Source organism: Leptonotus elevatus, chromosome 19 (assembly GCF_054856555.1).
Source record: "Leptonotus elevatus isolate MCC_2025b chromosome 19, RoL_Lele_1.0, whole genome shotgun sequence".
NCBI classification, from domain to species: domain Eukaryota; kingdom Metazoa; phylum Chordata; class Actinopteri; order Syngnathiformes; family Syngnathidae; genus Leptonotus; species Leptonotus elevatus.
In genome coordinates this window covers 10,588,125-10,605,601 of record NC_141257.1, presented here as the reverse complement: position 1 = coordinate 10,605,601, position 17,477 = coordinate 10,588,125, and the positions used below count along the sequence as shown (strand labels likewise).

Below are 17,477 nucleotides of genomic sequence, written 5' to 3'. Positions count from 1 at the left end.
TTGAAAATAACATTTATTTAGCTCTATTGTAGATCTTTGTTGATTTCAGTAGATACATAGAATTGATTTTAAATGTTTGAAAGACATTAAATGTATGGGGGGGAAAACAAGCAAGTTTTTAACCAGGACTTAAAATAATTTACAGTCAGAATGACTTCACTCCTCTTGGTAACTTATTCCATTTGCATGCTGCTTCACCGTGTTTGCTTTGGTTCCTCTAATTGGCCTGAATATGCAAACCTCAGAGTCCTACTGGGTTATTGCAAGATTTAGGGCAGATAAAATGAGTCATAAACCTGCAAGAGAGTACTATTTTAGATTTGCACTACACATTTATTTCTTTAAAAATAACATGCCAGTGAATGTCACCAAACCAGACTTCAGCTACTATGTGACCCACAGCATCTGACATCTTAATCTGGCTTCGTGCCTCCTTCCTGGCTTGACATGGCGAGCCGAGCGGGAGTTAGGAAAAGATAAAGCGGCGACATTGCCGTGGGTCATCAGAAGCGCACGTAACAGTGAGCATCAGCCGGGTCCATCGATCTGTCTGCCCGCCATTGTGTGCCTCAGACCATTAAACCTGACTCAGCAAAAGGCCGAGACGCGCGCGCGCACGCACGCACGCACGCACGCACGCACGCACGCACGCACGCACGCACGCACGCACGCACGCACGCACGCACGCACGCACGCACGCACACGCACACACACACACACACACACACACACACACACACACACACACACACACACACACACACACACACACACACACACACACACACACACACACACACACACACACACACGCACGAGCAAGCTGATGGAGGGGTAATAACTGAAGGATATGATGTGCGAGCGTACATGTGGAATAACAAAATTGCAGCAACAAAAAAGCTTTTACAGCAGTTAACTTTTTCATTCATCACACATCCTTCGGTGCTTTGTGTGAAGGGCACCAGCAAATATAATCAAAGGTCTAACTGAGTAAAATTTGAGGAGTTGATAAATACCAAATAAATTAAGGTGATGTGTTTATTATTAAAAGTGCAATGCAGTCAGGAAAACAGGGAGATGTGTGTTAATCGTCAAGAAAGACGACTTTTGCAAAAACATCCCCCCAGCTGAATCCTTACTCTGCACTGTTGCATCCATTTTCCATCGCACTTATCCTGTTCAGGGTTACAGGGGGGATGCTGGAGCACGTCCCAGCTGACTTGGGGCAAAAAGCAGACCACCTTTGACCGAGTTGCTTGCGTCAGCTACTATATGTGAAAAATTATCCTACGCTACAACAATAGGCCTTGTGCACTGTTCACATTTTCTAAAAAGATGCGCACAAGGACCATCCAGAAACATGGGTAGAATGTGGTAACAATCAAGAGACATCATGCTGCATATATTTCATTACATGTGCAGCGCTGCGTGAGACAGCAGAGTGTGCCTCTCTCTATGGATCTAATCTCAACCCCTACTGCTAAATCTGACAGGAACTGTGTGTGGGTTTGGTGTGTGAGGTTCAGAATAGCTCACAATATGAACACTTTTTATACACAGTACTATAGACAGGAGTTGTTGCCCTTAATTATTAACAGAATTGAAAGAACCTCACCTGCCGTCCCTTTCGGCCGCTCCACCTTCAATGACAGTCTTGACGAAGATGCCCAGTTTCTCCAGGCCTGCGTCAGCGCCAACACCCATCCCGATGATGCTGATGCCCAAGCCGTCCTCATCTGGACAGAGGTAGAACACAGTTTAATACGTCTTCTACAAGTCTGCCGAGGCTATTATATTACACGAAAACAAATAACTACTCAAATTAAAAATCTATATATTGTGAATGGGGAAAAAAATAAAATCTTTAAAAAATAAAAAATAAATAAAAAAGACATCTTACATTTAAAGTACGTTTTACACAATCGGGATTTCGAAGCTGACCTCTGATCGGCGAGATTAGCAAAAAAATTAACAAAACAAAACAAAAAAGCGATCACTAATCTAGTAAAACAACTTGTTTGTTTGCTATGCAGTTGATCCCCGCAATTCGCAGGGAATTGGGACCGGACCACAAATACTGGTAGCCAATATTTGCATATCGACGTCTTCTTAAAATAATCGCCAAGTTATTTCTTCAGATTTTTCAGGAAACACAAGAAATTGAACCATTTCCATCATGAAGAGATGATTTAGGCAATTTTTTTTACAATAATTTTTGCAAAAAAATGACAGGCAATTTTTTTTAAGAGGGTGACAATATAATTTACACAGAAAAATTCTCCTTGAGAATTGGGTGCTACTGTGTTTCGAAAATATGTCAACAACAATCTTAAAATGACTCCTAGAGAAAAGCAAGCAAATGGAGCATGTATAATAAGGGGAAAGGGATATAAATAAATATGTATAAAAATAGTGCTTTAATATTAAAAGAAAAAAAGAGAGAGACATCCCCTTAAGCGCACGCTGCCCTTCACTAATACGGCAATATTGTTCTGGATGCGAAGTTCCTTTCCAGTGCACTATTCCTCCCTTTTCATTATTCATAAGAGCTTAGGGTTACATAACAGTGACTGGAAGGTGATAACCCACAACACAAAGCGCTCTATTTTAGATCGGCGGCAGAAGTAGGAATTTGCTCTGCATAATACTTGCAGTTAAGGTGTCACGATACGTTTAAGACTGATTCACTATTTTTTATTATGACAGTTTGTAGACTCTTGGGAAATGTAACACCTCACAATTGGGTGGGCGAATCCGCCAAATATGTCATGAGATTTTCCTTCCCACCTTTCTCCAGCTCCACAGGGAAAAGCTCCAGCTTCTCCACCCTCTTCTCCAGCTCGTACTCGGCGGACGAGGCCACGGGATCCACTTCCTCGTTTCGGCGGTCATAGTCCTCGTTGGAGTAGGTGTTAAATACCTGGAGCGGTAACACAAAGAAAGATTAGGGGCAGAATGTTTTTTCACTCTCAAATATGATCCAACGCAAAAATGTGTCCAAATGCAGCTTTTACCACAATAAATAATTCACCCCCTTAAAAATGACAAACACAAATATTTACTGACAACAATCTGTATAATCAGCGAATCTTTCAAGAGATGCTTTTCCTCTTCCTCGGAACAACACAGGAGGTTTCTCTCCTCATCTGCAATAGTCAGCTGTCACATCACATCTCCTTCCAGGCAGCAGGATGCCCTCAAAGGCTCTCTGCACGCAGTGGAGAGAAGAGCGCTAGCTGAGAACAGCACAAGCTGTCGGTCACCAGCAAGCGCAAAAGGCCACCTGCAGGTGCTGAGTAAAAAGATGTGCGAGGATGTGAAACGAGAGTGTGAGCACTTGGCCATGCCAACGCAGATTTGACTTTGATGCCAAAAAACAACATCTGTTGTATTTTCTAGACTCAAGTCTGATATACGTTGGGTAATTTGGTTGAAGATCACAGCTATGAATCATAAGGCCTTTTCAATTTTAAAGTGTGCTTTATTTTTATTGATTATCTTTTATTTCAGATTTCAATGACATTTACAACTCTGAGGAAAAGTACACTTTGCAGGACTACCACGCAGATTATGCGCCTTCATCAATATTTTACCAGTGATAAAACGCAATGCAAGGAGTGCACACAAGGTCAAGGCATAACAAAATGAATGAACATGTCAGTCAATGCAGTTTTGTTCTGACTTTGTTCAAAAGTAGACGATGCAGAACACGAATGGATGCGTGAAGCGAAGCACAGAGTTTACTGTTTGCACCGGGTTTTTTTTGTATTTCTTGTGTGTGACCTTTCTGTCATCAATCATTCAGCGCGATCAGCAACTCTGCATTATTTACGCTGTAACGCACGCACGCACGCACACACAGATATACTGACAGTATGGTTGTGCTCATTTTTTTTCACAGCTCTGCAAAAGCGCCATTGATTTTATGGTAAACAATTAAATCAGGGTACAGTCGTTCATCACAAACGAGTTGAAGCCACAACAAGTACGTGAGTGGGAATATAAGGCATTCTAGAAATGTCAAAATCGATTTGAAATGTTTTCAAAATAAAAATTTGAGCAGCTGGAGAAACTGAAACAGTACAACAGTCGGCAGGTTTTCATTATTACTAACATGGCTCTGGACAATTGATTTAACACTAACGATGAGACTGGTGAATGATATTAAACTATGTTGCTCAATGAAGTTTTCAAAATGGTTCCAGCATGCTTCACTAAGAGACAATACAACCGTACACTTAATAATTTATTCATTAATATCAACAATAATAAAAAATACTAATGCAGTGTAACAAACAATGCCTTAAGCCTGTCCATTAAAATATCAGAGTTAATGAAGCGTTCCGAACTAACAAAACTTAAATAGAACATTTGCTTTGATTCAAATCATAACGCTGGTGGCTGATTGACTGCTTCTGGGGGGGGGGGGGGGGGGGCGCTCATAACTACACAAGCACCCTGGACCAGATGCTACCATCGGCAGTCTGTATTATCTCTAATGGCTTCTCTCAGTCACCGAAGGCTGGGGATACAAACACATTAGCATGTGGAACACAGGAGGAGAGAGGGAGGAGGTCAGGAAGAAGGATTGAGGACAGATGAGGGTCGATCTTTGAGAGGAAGCGTGAAGAAGACATTTAAAACGTGTTGCCCTATGAGAAAAGGAAGCTAATGGAAGACTATGTGAAATGGTTGATATTTATTTTTTATTCCTGTTTTTCCCAAAAAATAACGTTTTTCCATTTTAATGATTGTTTATCGATTATGGTTACAACAATTCATAAAAACACAAGTTTCAGCTCTCTCCAAAGGTTTTGTATTGAGTTGCATTGTGGAGACCAACGAGGTTCCTCTCATGACTCCACATAAATAACTTTATGAACTCTTCATCTACTCCATCTGCACCTGTGGTGTTCAAACTATGACCCAGGGGCGGAACTGTTTGTGTGTACAATAAAGAAGGTAAGATCACAACCACCGTCTGCTGTTAACATACTTGAGAAACGTTACAGTGCTGTATAAAGAAAAAACAGAAAATAGCCACTGGAAACAATGTAATTCAGTCTAACTACGGACGCCTTGGATGTGCGGATTTCACGATGATATGCGCTTGGCCTCATGGGAAATGTGGTTCTTTCAAGGGACATTAAAAAGAAAACAATAACGCTTTTGTCCTAAGGTGCCGCCATAATCGCTGAAAACCAAATGCTCATTTGTGCTACTTTAAGATGAAATCTAAAAACATTATTCCAACGGTTATAAGAAAAAAAACGGAGCGCAACACACAATATATGCTGTGATGTGAGCGCATGAGTACGACTGGTAATGTTGCAAATGTAAGGACGGATTAAGTTGTGTATGTAGGTGATGGACTGTGATGTGCAACGGTACCGCTCAAAAAGATAACTGTTCCGAAATATTCTATTCTCTGCGCAATAATGCGGCACCTTCATCAATAGGGTTATTGTCAAAAGAACATGCCGTGTTTGTGGACTTTACGCTATAGACTATAGGCGTATGTATGCAAAAACTCGCCGCAACGGACTTTTATGAAAGAGAAAATGTGGCTGAAAGGAGGCGGGGACAGAGAAAACCTCAAAGTTCAGAAAAACCTGCTACCTCTTTTTCTCTGGTTTCAATTAACTCCCTTTCTCAAACAGAAAACGCAGTTTCCCCACATTTCAGGGTTTCTAGACCCAGAGTTCTCACTAAACCTGCTTTGTGAAATAGACCCCTGATCTATGCCATCCTGTTATCAGGCAACAAATGCCCTTAACCCAGTGGTTTACTAGGCTACTACCATCAGTGATTTTTAAGAATTAAATAATTATATTATGTATACTGGATATAAACACTAAGTCCCATCTCAACTAATTCCCCATGATTGCTTTTCATACAAAATTCCATTACACATACTGTTCAGCTTCTAAAACGTACGGCGCAGCTGCTTTGACTTTGCAGAGGCCCGAAATCGAAACACAGACTTATTTGTGCTTCCCTCTGTTTGTATACGGGCATTTGAGATGTGCGAGTGTGTCCACAGATTGCATGTCAGCCATTCTGGTGGCAACAATAGGGAAAGAAAGTATGCATGCGGGTATTGTGTGCATGCGCCTGTGTGTATATGTGCAGCTGGTTCCCTTGCAAAAGTGCGTGTCTATACACGCTTGTGTGCCAAGCAAGTGTGCTGGAGACTCATCTTAGCATGAAAATGAAAATGTCAGTCACATTCCCAATGTGAGGAAAGAGCAGAGCCTCACGGGGAAAAGAAAGGAGAATGGGGGAGCCCATGTGGAGGAGGTTGAAGTGCAAATAAAGCCAAGTGTCAGTGTATAAGAGGATGATGAAAAAATGAAGGGGTAGCGGCGGTAAACAAAGAGTCCAGTTCACGGGGGAGAAGACGTAATATACGCCAAGAGAAAGTAACCGAGCGACTCCGATGATTCATGGGCTGAGAGCAGACTCGCAAAGCCGTGCAATTGAGGAGTTGGACAGGCAGTAGAAGGAAATGAAGAAAGAAAAGTTGAAGACTGAGGAAAGATGCGAGTCCGGTGTGGCGGTATTAGGCTTTGTGCCAAGGTGTTCCATCACCCAGCCAGCGACTTCATCGCGGCGGATGGAGCCTTGCTCCATGAGAAGCCTCACAATGTATAGTGCAGTCCCTCTCTCTAAACTTTGGTCTTCAGATCTGCAAGAAACCATTTCAAGATTCAGTAAAATTGCAACTTATTCCAATTGCGTGCCAATCAAAACAGAGCTTTGTTATTGTTGCAAAGGCAAATTGTTTTATTTAACTTCTTTATTGGATCTCATTAGAATGTGTCCCCTGTGCTAAGACAACTCAGCACATTTGCATCCCATTAGTTCTACCTGTGACAACCACACACACACACACCGCTAAGCCTCAGCCACTGGAAGGAAGAAGAGGCAAAGAAATGCACGTCTCGAGGGGATTGGGACTGACCTTGACAGGTATAAAAGGAAGTGCGAAAAAGAAGCCGGCCCGGAGAAACACTCACAGTCTTCCTTATGTAAAAGATAAGGTTGAACGGTCCGGTTCAAGGCTAAACTTCCTGTCATCTCACCATGCATCATCCTGCGTGTGAGGAAGTGTCACTGACATCTGACATGTAGGCGAACGCCAACAGCTTAGTCAGCATCGTCTTTTTTTTTTTTTTAGCTCACATGTAGACTGCATATGGGAAGTCACATTTGTTTTACAAGAGGTGTCTGATATTTTAACGACATAGAAAATCGATGCCAGGCCCAACTATTTCTACTAGGTCAGTGAGTATACAAAGGACACTAGGGGGTGGGAGGGGTGGAACTAAAGAGGGCATAGTAGAATAGTAAACAAACACAATTCAATGAGAGCAGACAATGCCTTGCTGTGTCCCGTCTGTATTATGACGGGGCGTGAGGGGTGAATCACAAGTACCATAACAACACTGTTACATCACATTACCAGTTAATTTCATTAATAGTCCAAGCACAGCATTCTGATTAATTTTCTGTTTGTAGAATAAGAATCAGGCAGAAAATATATATATCCAGCTATTTTTGCCACTTGCTGTCAACTTGAAAATGACATCACAGTACCCAAGCTGTGATGTCATTTTCCGTCACAAAATGGCCGCACCCTGAAATGAATAAAAACAAGTGGATTTTGCTGTTTAATTCATATACCACAAACACACAATTCAAACATATTATTGTAAAGAATTTTTGGGACTTGACTTCTACTTTATTAGGCTGCCACAGTTTTGTGCATTTTCCACAGCACAGTATCCATTCATCCATATTTTTTCTATAATCATTTTAAGGGTCTTTGGGAGATGGAGCCTTTCCCAGCTGACCTAATTAAACCCTGGAATGGCCAGAATTTGCGATCAACCACAATAGCGTCATTATTTTTGCCATCCTCTGATTGGTCAGGGCAAAACTTGTGACCTCATCTCCGCAGATAAATGCATTTACTAATGAGAATTTCTGGTGAACATGATGTAATATAGATATTTTAAAATATTTGATAACAGAACACTGACTGATATGTTCAGTTTCTGTGGTACTATTTTGAAGTGGAAAATCAAGAGTGGCATAACCTGCGAGTGTTCAGGATCACACATCGCAAAACAACCACCCAGTGAGGTTGGGATAAACATAATTCACCGACCGGAAAAATGTCATAAAAAGATCTCTAACAGAGATAAAAATGACTTGGACATTACTTATGAACGGAAAACAGTGTCGTAGAGGCAGACACATAAAGAATTGGCAGTATACTGATGATCTCATGCAGATGGGACCAGACTACAGGCGGAAATAAAAGTGTGGTGATAAATGATAGCTCCATGACACAGTATGAAGTGGAAACTGACCAGGATAAAAAAAACAACAAGGCAAGTCTCGCCTTTCTCTTGATCATTAAAACTGCATCCCCGTGGGGATCATCAGGTGGCACAGAAACAAGCAAACAAAAACGCCCTGGCATGAATAATGCAATAACTATACACACACATATCCAACCTGGGCTTGGAGCTGATAGACTTGTCAAGGATGATGATGAAAATAACTATTACAAGAAAAGTTGGCCCAACAAACTCACATTTTCACATTAAAGACAAACTATCAAGTATCAAGGCGCCCAAGTTGTACACTGCTTGATCCTTTTGAAGGAGTTAGTGAAATGCTTTGATTTAGTTCACTTGAAAAGGAGCTTAGCTGAAATACAGTTTAATACCAACTGCCCTTTTTCTGATCTCATAACTAAACTGTCAACTGTTATATGTGTCACTATTTGATAAAGTTTTCTCCCATGACAGTAAGCTATAGATTGCACAATTAGGACGCGGTTAGCCCGGTTTACACAGCTTAAAGGGAAAGGAGGATTCTTAACTAATTTAATATATCAGCTGTGTTCTTTACAATGTGATTCCAGCCTTTTTTTGTGCCACTGACCCATTTCAAATAAAGCAATCTTTTGACAGACTGGCATAGAAAGAAACAGTTCAATTCACCAGTTCGCTGAATGCACTGTTGTTGTAATTAGTGGGAGACCTGCGTTTGTTTCTCTTTGACAAGCCCGTCACAACTTGGACTTATAGGAGACAATGAGCGCTATGTGCTAATAAGGCTAATTTGGTGTGCCAAAATCACCTGTCGTGATAAACCTGTACTTTACTGTAAGAATGAATGGTGATATTGTACCTTCATTGTTTTTTTTTCTTGGAAGTTGTAGTACGTTCTTCATGTCATCATTTAGCCTTTCCCCTTTTTGAAAAACCTCTAGAACATTTGTTTTTATGCTAATTGTTAATAGCTTATGGGCCTACTTTTTTTTATAGCGTATTACATGACCAATTTGAGCAGTTTGACATATTGTTAGCCTAACAGCATAAATGCCAATGTCATTTTTTTTTATTACTTACTGTCAAAATATCAATAAAAACAGCTTGCTCATTATTGTTGAATTTGTTGATTTGTAATTCCTTCACACAAAAAAAAACCTCCATCACATTTTAACAAAGGCAGAGTGCTTTGAGTTTTGTTACTTAAAAATTATTATTATATTTTTTAATCATACAGTGGTTAACGTAAGAGGCCCGCCACTAAAGTAGAGTAATCCTCTCCATCAGAGCACAGTCTGAAAGCAAAGTTCTTGGCTGGCAGCCCACCTAATTTCTAACCCGTATTAAGAAGAGACAGTCCAGATAAAACAGATAAAGATGTAACGGCACTATACAGTACATAAAATTAAGCATCGGGCAAAAGGATGTGTTGATGTGGTTAAACATGGCTTTTAAATGCCGTGTTCAGGATGAAGAGGCAGCACTTTCTAAATCCAAAGCAAGCGGAAAATGGCAAAGGCAGGTTGTTAGTTTCCATTTTCTCTCTTTCTAAGCATCAGCAACAAGACTAGAGAGACTCTTTGGATTCTTTCATGCTCCAGTAAGGTACATGATGTGAAGCTTTGCACTGCAGAGATTCGGAAGCTTGTTTTGAATGTTTGCAGCGGTTTCTAATCTCTAAACGCCTGCGTAGTGCAATACCGTATTAATCTGAGGAAGATGACCTCAAATTCCCTGCACCACCCTTGCCATTCAATATCCAAATGTAAAACATTCATCAACAAATAGCACATTTATTCATTAGAAGAATGGCCTGGTGCGGTTTTATGACTAACCACACCAGTTAAATAATGTAGTCCAGACTCGTGTTGCCAGACGCATTGCCACAGGGAGGAAGTCTGACACACATCTATCAAATTGATGAGGCTACTCAGCAGTCCCCAAATGGAGCAGCAGCCCAATCTAATACACAAATGCAGCAGTGATAGACACACGCAAAGTAGAGAGGCCCTTAATGCTACCATTTTACTGAAGCTTCACTTTTTAATCAAAATATCATGAGAGGAAATGCCCTGCGCGAATGGAGTTCAAATAGGGTAGACACTGCAGGCATACTTATAGGCCCTCCCCTCTGTCAAACTCCCGTGGCGTGATCCGATCAGAGACAGGAAGTAAACGCAATGAAAAAAAATCGTGCCTCAATGCAAGACGGCTGTTTGATCAAGGCAGACATGTTTAACACTCTGACAGCCACACAGGAGAAAGTGGAAGGAGATGAGTGCGATACGCCCCGATGAAACGCTCTATTCTCAACGGTTCTTAATGGCTGTAAAAGCATTGCGGTGTGGAAATAGGCCATCGAAAGTGTGACTTCGGCAGCGCCACATCAATCTGAGGAGAAGTGAACAGGCGACCCAGTGACACTAAAAACCAGTTGCTTGAATGAGCATGTGATGGGATTCGTTTCTGTAGGTCAGTGCCGTCGGGAAGCCCACTAAAGTCACTTCCTCGCTGGGTCAGAATGTTTGCAGCCCAGTTAAAGGACATGGAAGGAAACGTGGCAACGGATACAGTAACTGGACACTTTATTAGGAACACTGTGGCTGTAATTTTGTGGCTGACCAATGGGCCGCACATATTGCACATGCCAGAAACTCTTGCATTGAATGCCATGTAATAACATTTCTACACATTATAACAACTATTTTCAAAAAGGACTTCTCATCCAGACGTGAGCATGATGCTGTTCACAAACTGTTGCCAAAACGCTGGTTGTGCACTCTCTCTTCTTAGCAGCTGCCTGCCTGATTTCTAAATCAATTAAGGCGGCAAAGCTTGGATGTTAAAATGATTTATCCGCTTTAGGGAGCAGCACTAAGAAATATTACAAGAACTGTTAAGATTAAAAGATGGTGGGATTTTTCTGTACACTGTGCCAGGATCGGCTCTAAGTCTGCAGTCTCCTCCCTTCTTGGGGTCATGCCGGACTCGTGCGGGGCTTGAGAGCACGTCTTTGTCTCCCTCGCTATATAGACGAACAAAAGACACGACCATGTTTGTGTGCAGAGGGGAGGGGGTTGCATAATGGCGATGAGGGAGTGGAGATGTTGACGCTATCACCTGAAAGATTTTTAGACTGAATTATGACTATATTTCGCTGTGTGTGGTGAGTCCTGAGGGGGAGGAGCCAAATTGACACGATTGTAAGAGATAGTACAAGGTAATTAGCGAAACAACGGTTTCTCTGTAAGAGCAGGCCTAATTGCCTTGGTTCATTACAGCATGTTAATAGGATTGATCCTCGACCTGTGACAGCCAGGTTTGTGATACCTCCCACATCCCAATACAATGACTGACATTGTTCGGTCTTTAGTTGTAGGTAAGTCTTGTGAATTGCATCAATATGCCTATATGCCCTTTTCTTAACCTTTATAATAAAGTCGTATTGTTTTAAAGGGAACATTTCATGGAAAATTTACTTTTTTAATTTCCTGTATACAAATAGTCGAGTGTGAGGAGAAATTAAACAACAGAGTAAACATGTTTTTCTTAGCTGACAAATTGTGATGATACAATTGGAAACTAGGCTACCCTGTATGAAACGCTACATCCAAGCCAAAGGGTAAGCAGAGCTGCATTGGATTTTGTTAGCCACACAGATTAGCATCATCATCTTATAAGTGGCAAATACTTGGTGAAATGCTTAGCGATGTCATCATAAATACGGTACTACTATGAACACGGAAATGTAAGTAAATAAGACTTGAGGTTAAGTGTATTCCAAGCACACGAGTTGTGACTCTGTGGTTCTTCGCTGTGTTCAGACAATAAAAAAGGCATTAATGCCGGAAATCTGCGCAGGCCTACTTTTTCCATAAATCAATACAGGAAGCAGAATATTGACAGCTGTGTCAAAACAGTCAATTGCTATCCTCCAGTCACCACACCCAATCAGACCAAATGACTGAAAACACAATTTCACAGTCAAAACACAAACAGCATCCAGAAGGCTTCCTAAAATATGATGTTTACTACCACAAACGTCGAGCTTATTGATTTTAAAAGCTTGAGGATTACGAGCCGAAAATATTTCCCGTAATCTTCCAAATCCATTTTCACAATCCACAAACTACACTCGCCTCATTGTGTCCAACGTGTGCAGCATACGCACAAAACACAACAAGACACGCAATACATGTAAATAACTGCTACTGCAAATAGTGCATAACGACCACTGTTATTTCCACGTCTCATCATCCTGTGGAAAGAAAATTTAATGATACAAGATGCCTAGATATGCCTGGTTAAACCCTGATTAGAACCAGATGTCATTTGAAGTGAAATGACAAAAGCGTTTTGAGAATACAAACACTAGCATGTGTGAAAAGCGTGTAGGCATACAAGCAGCGCGACTAACATGCACAGATGTTCTGCTCATGAGCACAATTTCCCAGGGGGGGCAGATGCTTTAACCCTCAAGCTTTGCATCATAAAATAGCTACAAGCCCTCGTCGCCTCAGAGCAACTTATTTAATGTAAATACATGATAATTTGCTGCTTTATCGAGTATCATAATGGAGGACCATGGATAGATCCCTGTATGGAGGTCTAACAAGGACAAGGCTCATAAAGATGTACTGCAATTGCTAACTGTACTAGCCAAGTGAGCTCATAATCAGGTAGCTTTGACTCCGATATTTGCTTTCTAATCTGCTTTTGAAATGACCTAAAAGAGTTTTGATCAGCGCCCAACTTACTGTAATGGGAGCAGTGCTGAAGCGAATCTTCCTCGCTGCAGGGACGTCCTCTTTGTTTTCCTCCACCAGACCTGGAATCTCGGTCACATCGGAGCCAGGGTCGTAGACGATATCTTCGTCGTCTCCATACAACTCATCCTCGGGGTCAGTGCAACTTTCCCCCCAACCCTGGTAACACGCATCCCCGTCTGCGTTAAAAATCACCCGCTCGTTCCCGGTGTATTCCTCTTCAGGTTCGTCCACCTGGTCTTTGGGAGAGTCTGGAGATGTGTCGTCTCTGGAAGGATCTTCTTGGCTTTCTCCAGCCAGAACAGTTTGTTTGGTCGGTGGATCAGGGGTTGCATCCTCAAAAGTTTTGTTGGCGATCACATCATCATTTGTAGTTTTTAACCCATCGTTATCCTCCTCGATGGAGCCATTGACTTGACTTCCATTTATGGTGGCATTAGATAGTTGCTTCTCATCAGTTTTATCCTGGGCATCCTTGTCTCGTCGGATTATCTTGCGATCCACAGCCTCACCTTCGGGACTCGCACTCAGCAGGTCATCGGCGGACAAAGACGAAGGGAACTTCCCCCCTATCTTGTTGCGGTAAGTTCCGCCAATTGGAGATTGTCGCGCATCGTCCTCACTGAGATCCCCTCCTTGGCGATGGAATCCATCCGGTGAGTACAAGGCCCGTCTGCTGACTCCTCTGAAGGGCATACCCTGGTTGTGTTGGTCGGCATTTTCAAAAACAGCACTTAGTTGGCTAACGGTTGGCGACGACGCCTCTGTTCTGGAGCACAGCGAGTCCAGTGAGTCCGTACTGCCTCTGTTGGACCTCGGACCTCGCCAGTCGTCAAGGTGCTCGTGGGAACCCCGTTTATCGCGTCCGTAGGGGTAGACTGGTGACTGGGATTGGTCGCGCGAGTGCTGTTCAAACAACTTCCTGGTTTCCGAGAACTTTGCCCTCGTACCCCCTACCCTCTCAGTCGACGAGGAATGCTGGAGTTTGATCACCGAGCCGTCAGCCTTGTTAATGAAGTTGGTTGGCTTGACCAGCTTTTGGGGTGAGGTATCGTCTTGACTCCTTGACTTGACCGCTACACTTTCTGATCCCATCTGCATGAACATGTTTTTAATGCGGCTGACATGTGTGCCATACTGGCGGCCCCTTGGTTGCTTCCCCCGTTCGAGGTCCTTGGGCTTGTTTTTTCCGTCGGTTTGAGGCTGGTCGAAGGCCTTCTTGAGGGCCTGAAACTCAGCCCGGTAGGCATTGCGGTGCGGGGAGGCACTCCGGAGGCTAGTCCTCTCCCCCGTCGCCTCCGTCTTCAGCATTATGACGTCTTTGGATTCAGCGGGGGTGTCAGCATCGCCGTGGCCTCATTAGAACTCAGGACTGAGCGTTCAGTTTGACCTACTGCAGTGCTGCCAAATCTGGTCCAATCGATGCCGTTTTAGAATCCTTTAAGGCCTGCTCACACCTGCAGAGACAGGGAAATTACATAAGGATACAAATTGGGCAAATAATGATAACGCTCTGCCATGAGGTGAAGCCCAAACAGTGACTATTTTCATTCTGTAAACCAGGACTGCGGAAAATACAGCATATAGGCCGTGACTGGACCGGAGATCTAAAAAAACAGATAAAAGCCCTCGGAGGAACTGCAAATAAAACTCCCCAAAGCATTAACCCACTAATGAGCATAATGTATAACGTTCGATTATTACATAATCTTTTTTCTTACATTTAGTATTGTCCCTAGAGGATGTGAAAAACTGGAATGGGCCCTATTTGGTGTTTGGAACCTTTAGAAAATCTTACTGTACTTAAAGTAGATTGAAGATATTTGAATGTGAAAATTTGGATATTATTGTCTATTGTTTACCTCATACCATCACTGTCATGTATTTACACAAAGTCATTCTACTGTACACCAACACACAAAATGCACCTCCACGCATTTTGTGTACTTCAGGAATGGAAGGCAACTGTAGTTAAATACTCCATACCACTAACCATTAATGTTTAATCCTGCTTTGCATTGCATTCCAGAGGGGGGGGGGGGGGAGGCATACGATACAGTCTACAATGCATACACAGGGCTAAGGCGTGCAGCTGCATAGTCTGAAATCTAAATGTGCTGAATTGCTGATATAATATTCATTGTTTACCATGCTGGACCCTCCTGTGTGCAAAAAGTGGATCTTGTTTAGATGCAAATAACATCCCTGGTCTGAATGGGTAGAGGGAATTAGAGGGGTGAAAGTAAGTTGCTACATTTAGTAATAATTTTAAACGAGACATATAGGCGGCGCGATGCACATCAGCCAGACAGCCACACGCCGCATAGCTAGAAGAAAGCTCCGTTTACGAGATAACCACAACACCGAACACATAAAAATAAGTTGTACGTGTAAACACAACACCTCGGAGCAACAAAAACAAAAGAGTCCTACTTACATACGTGGCTCGGGCTCCGTTTGACGCGTGATGCACAAGAAGTGAAACCTTCACTCGGTGTAAGCTAAAAGCACAACACTGACGCTCTCGCTGCAGAAACCTTTCGAAAGGCGCATTTGGAACCCACGCTTGTTCGGAGAGTCCCGGACGGAATGGCCACCGTGTGGGGATGCACACCGACTGGAGCGGCTACAGCGCCATTGCAGGCGGCGGGTGATGATCACGACGGGGTTACCGGCGCAGCCTGGGCGAGCATCTCGCCGGTGCTTTTTCGGCTGCGGCGTCCACAGGGCGGCAGCGTCCCAAATCCTTGGTATAGCAAAGTGAGAACAGCGAAATCCTTTTTTTTGTGTGTGTGATGTAAACAGCCGGTGTGGCAGGTGTCAGAAGCTGGAGAGCTGGAATGGTTTGCTCCGATAAGCTGCTGCGTGGTGGTGGTGGGCTGCAGTCTGGCACAAATAGCAGCACGCAGCTTCTGCAACTTCACACGCTGACTGCCTGCTGCACATCATCATGAGTGGGTGGAGTAAACAGGGTCAAGGACCACCAGGGCTAAGTGGGGAAATTGAAGGTTTCGCCAAAGTTCTCCACACCAGTTTAACAAAATAAAGTGCCATCAAGTTAAAGCTTTTATAATCAATTAATTTTTTGGACAAATGTAGGAGTATCTGGACAGGCCGCCAGCCAATCACATTTGCACCCGTAGACAAATTTAGAATTTTTCCAAATCAATGCCCATTAACATCCTCGTGAATGGTTTGACCTATATAATGACTGTTGTGGCACATTCCTATACAGCACAGCCTAAATGCTGGTTGGTGGTGTGAAGATGTTGCTTAGCAACTTAAAAATAATCCTGGGGGTGAGAGAACAGAAAGGCAACACACTGCCAATGGATGTGAATCCGCCTGGTGAGGAAACAGAGTGTAGTGCAGTATGCATAATAGATGGATCAAATTGTGCACATTATAATTAACTCCACGTTAACGTGAGGGTTGAATGAAGGGCCCCTGCGGCTCCGATAGGGAGCCATGGGGCCGAAACACGACCATCTGTCTGCTAGGTCATTCTCTACAGGGGGTCTAGACAGATTATAGTTGACCAGGTCTCACACAGCTGCATTTAAGTGGTCTAACCAATGAGGGGTAACACAAACATAACAAACAAGTAAGTTAAATAAATAAATAAATTCCTTCGTTTTTGTTTTCTTTGAAATTTCGTCAACAATCACCATTCACGTCATGATGATCAGTAAACAAACAAACAAAACAAAAACATTAACTTGTCATTGTTACTAGTCTCTTTTTTTTTGGGGGGGGGGATTTTGGTCTCAAGTGTTCAGAAAATATAGCTAAAATGTCACTAAATTGGCAACATGGCAGACAAGTAGCTCTTGCTCGTTTGTACTGTCCACACGTGTGCAGGTAAAATAGAAACTAAAGTATAACATAACAAAATAAAGGACCGACCACATTACATTTTATTGTGATCTCATGGACACCGTGCGGGCCAACCCGAGACTGTAGGCGGGCCGGATGTGGGCCCCGGGCCGTATTTTTTCTAGGTTCTGGTATATAATACAACATTGATCAAACCTGAGATGAATTGTGCTGGTTGATTTTGTGTCTCTAACTCATTCACTGCCATAAATTCATTAAAAAGAAAAGAAAAAAAGAAGATGATCAGAAATTAGGGGTGACAGGCGATTTATTTTTTTAAATCGTAATTAATCGCATGACTTCACTAGTCAACTCACGATTAATCACTAATTTTATGTCTGTTCTAAATGTACAATAAAACATTCTAGGTTTTCATACTCTTGTTAACAAAAGTGGAAAAAATGTTGAACTAATACAAATAGTTCAAATGAATTTTTGACATTTATAGCCGTCAATGGCAGTGAATGAATAATAATAATAATAATAA

General features: G+C 42.4%; 1 protein-coding gene across 8 annotated transcripts in view; it reads right to left on the bottom strand.

The window, feature by feature from the left end:
- Nucleotides 1-17,477, bottom strand: part of ppp1r9a (protein phosphatase 1, regulatory subunit 9A) — a 37,615-nt gene that overhangs the window by 16,992 nt on the left and 3,146 nt on the right. Inside the window, exons 1-4 of one of the 8 annotated variants that reach the window (XM_086063060.1) lie at nt 15,552-16,485; nt 13,106-14,571; nt 2,788-2,920; nt 1,616-1,736 (exon numbers count right to left, since the gene is read on the bottom strand). In XM_086063060.1, coding sequence (XP_085919186.1) covers nt 1,616-1,736; nt 2,788-2,920; nt 13,106-14,425 — 1,574 coding nt within the window. In that variant the 5' untranslated portion in view covers nt 14,426-14,571; nt 15,552-16,485. Of the gene's footprint in view, nt 1-1,615; nt 1,737-2,787; nt 2,921-13,105; nt 14,572-15,551; nt 16,486-17,477 lie in introns of those variants that run through there. The other 7 variants (XM_086063055.1, XM_086063056.1, XM_086063057.1 and 4 more) reach the window with 7 other exon arrangements.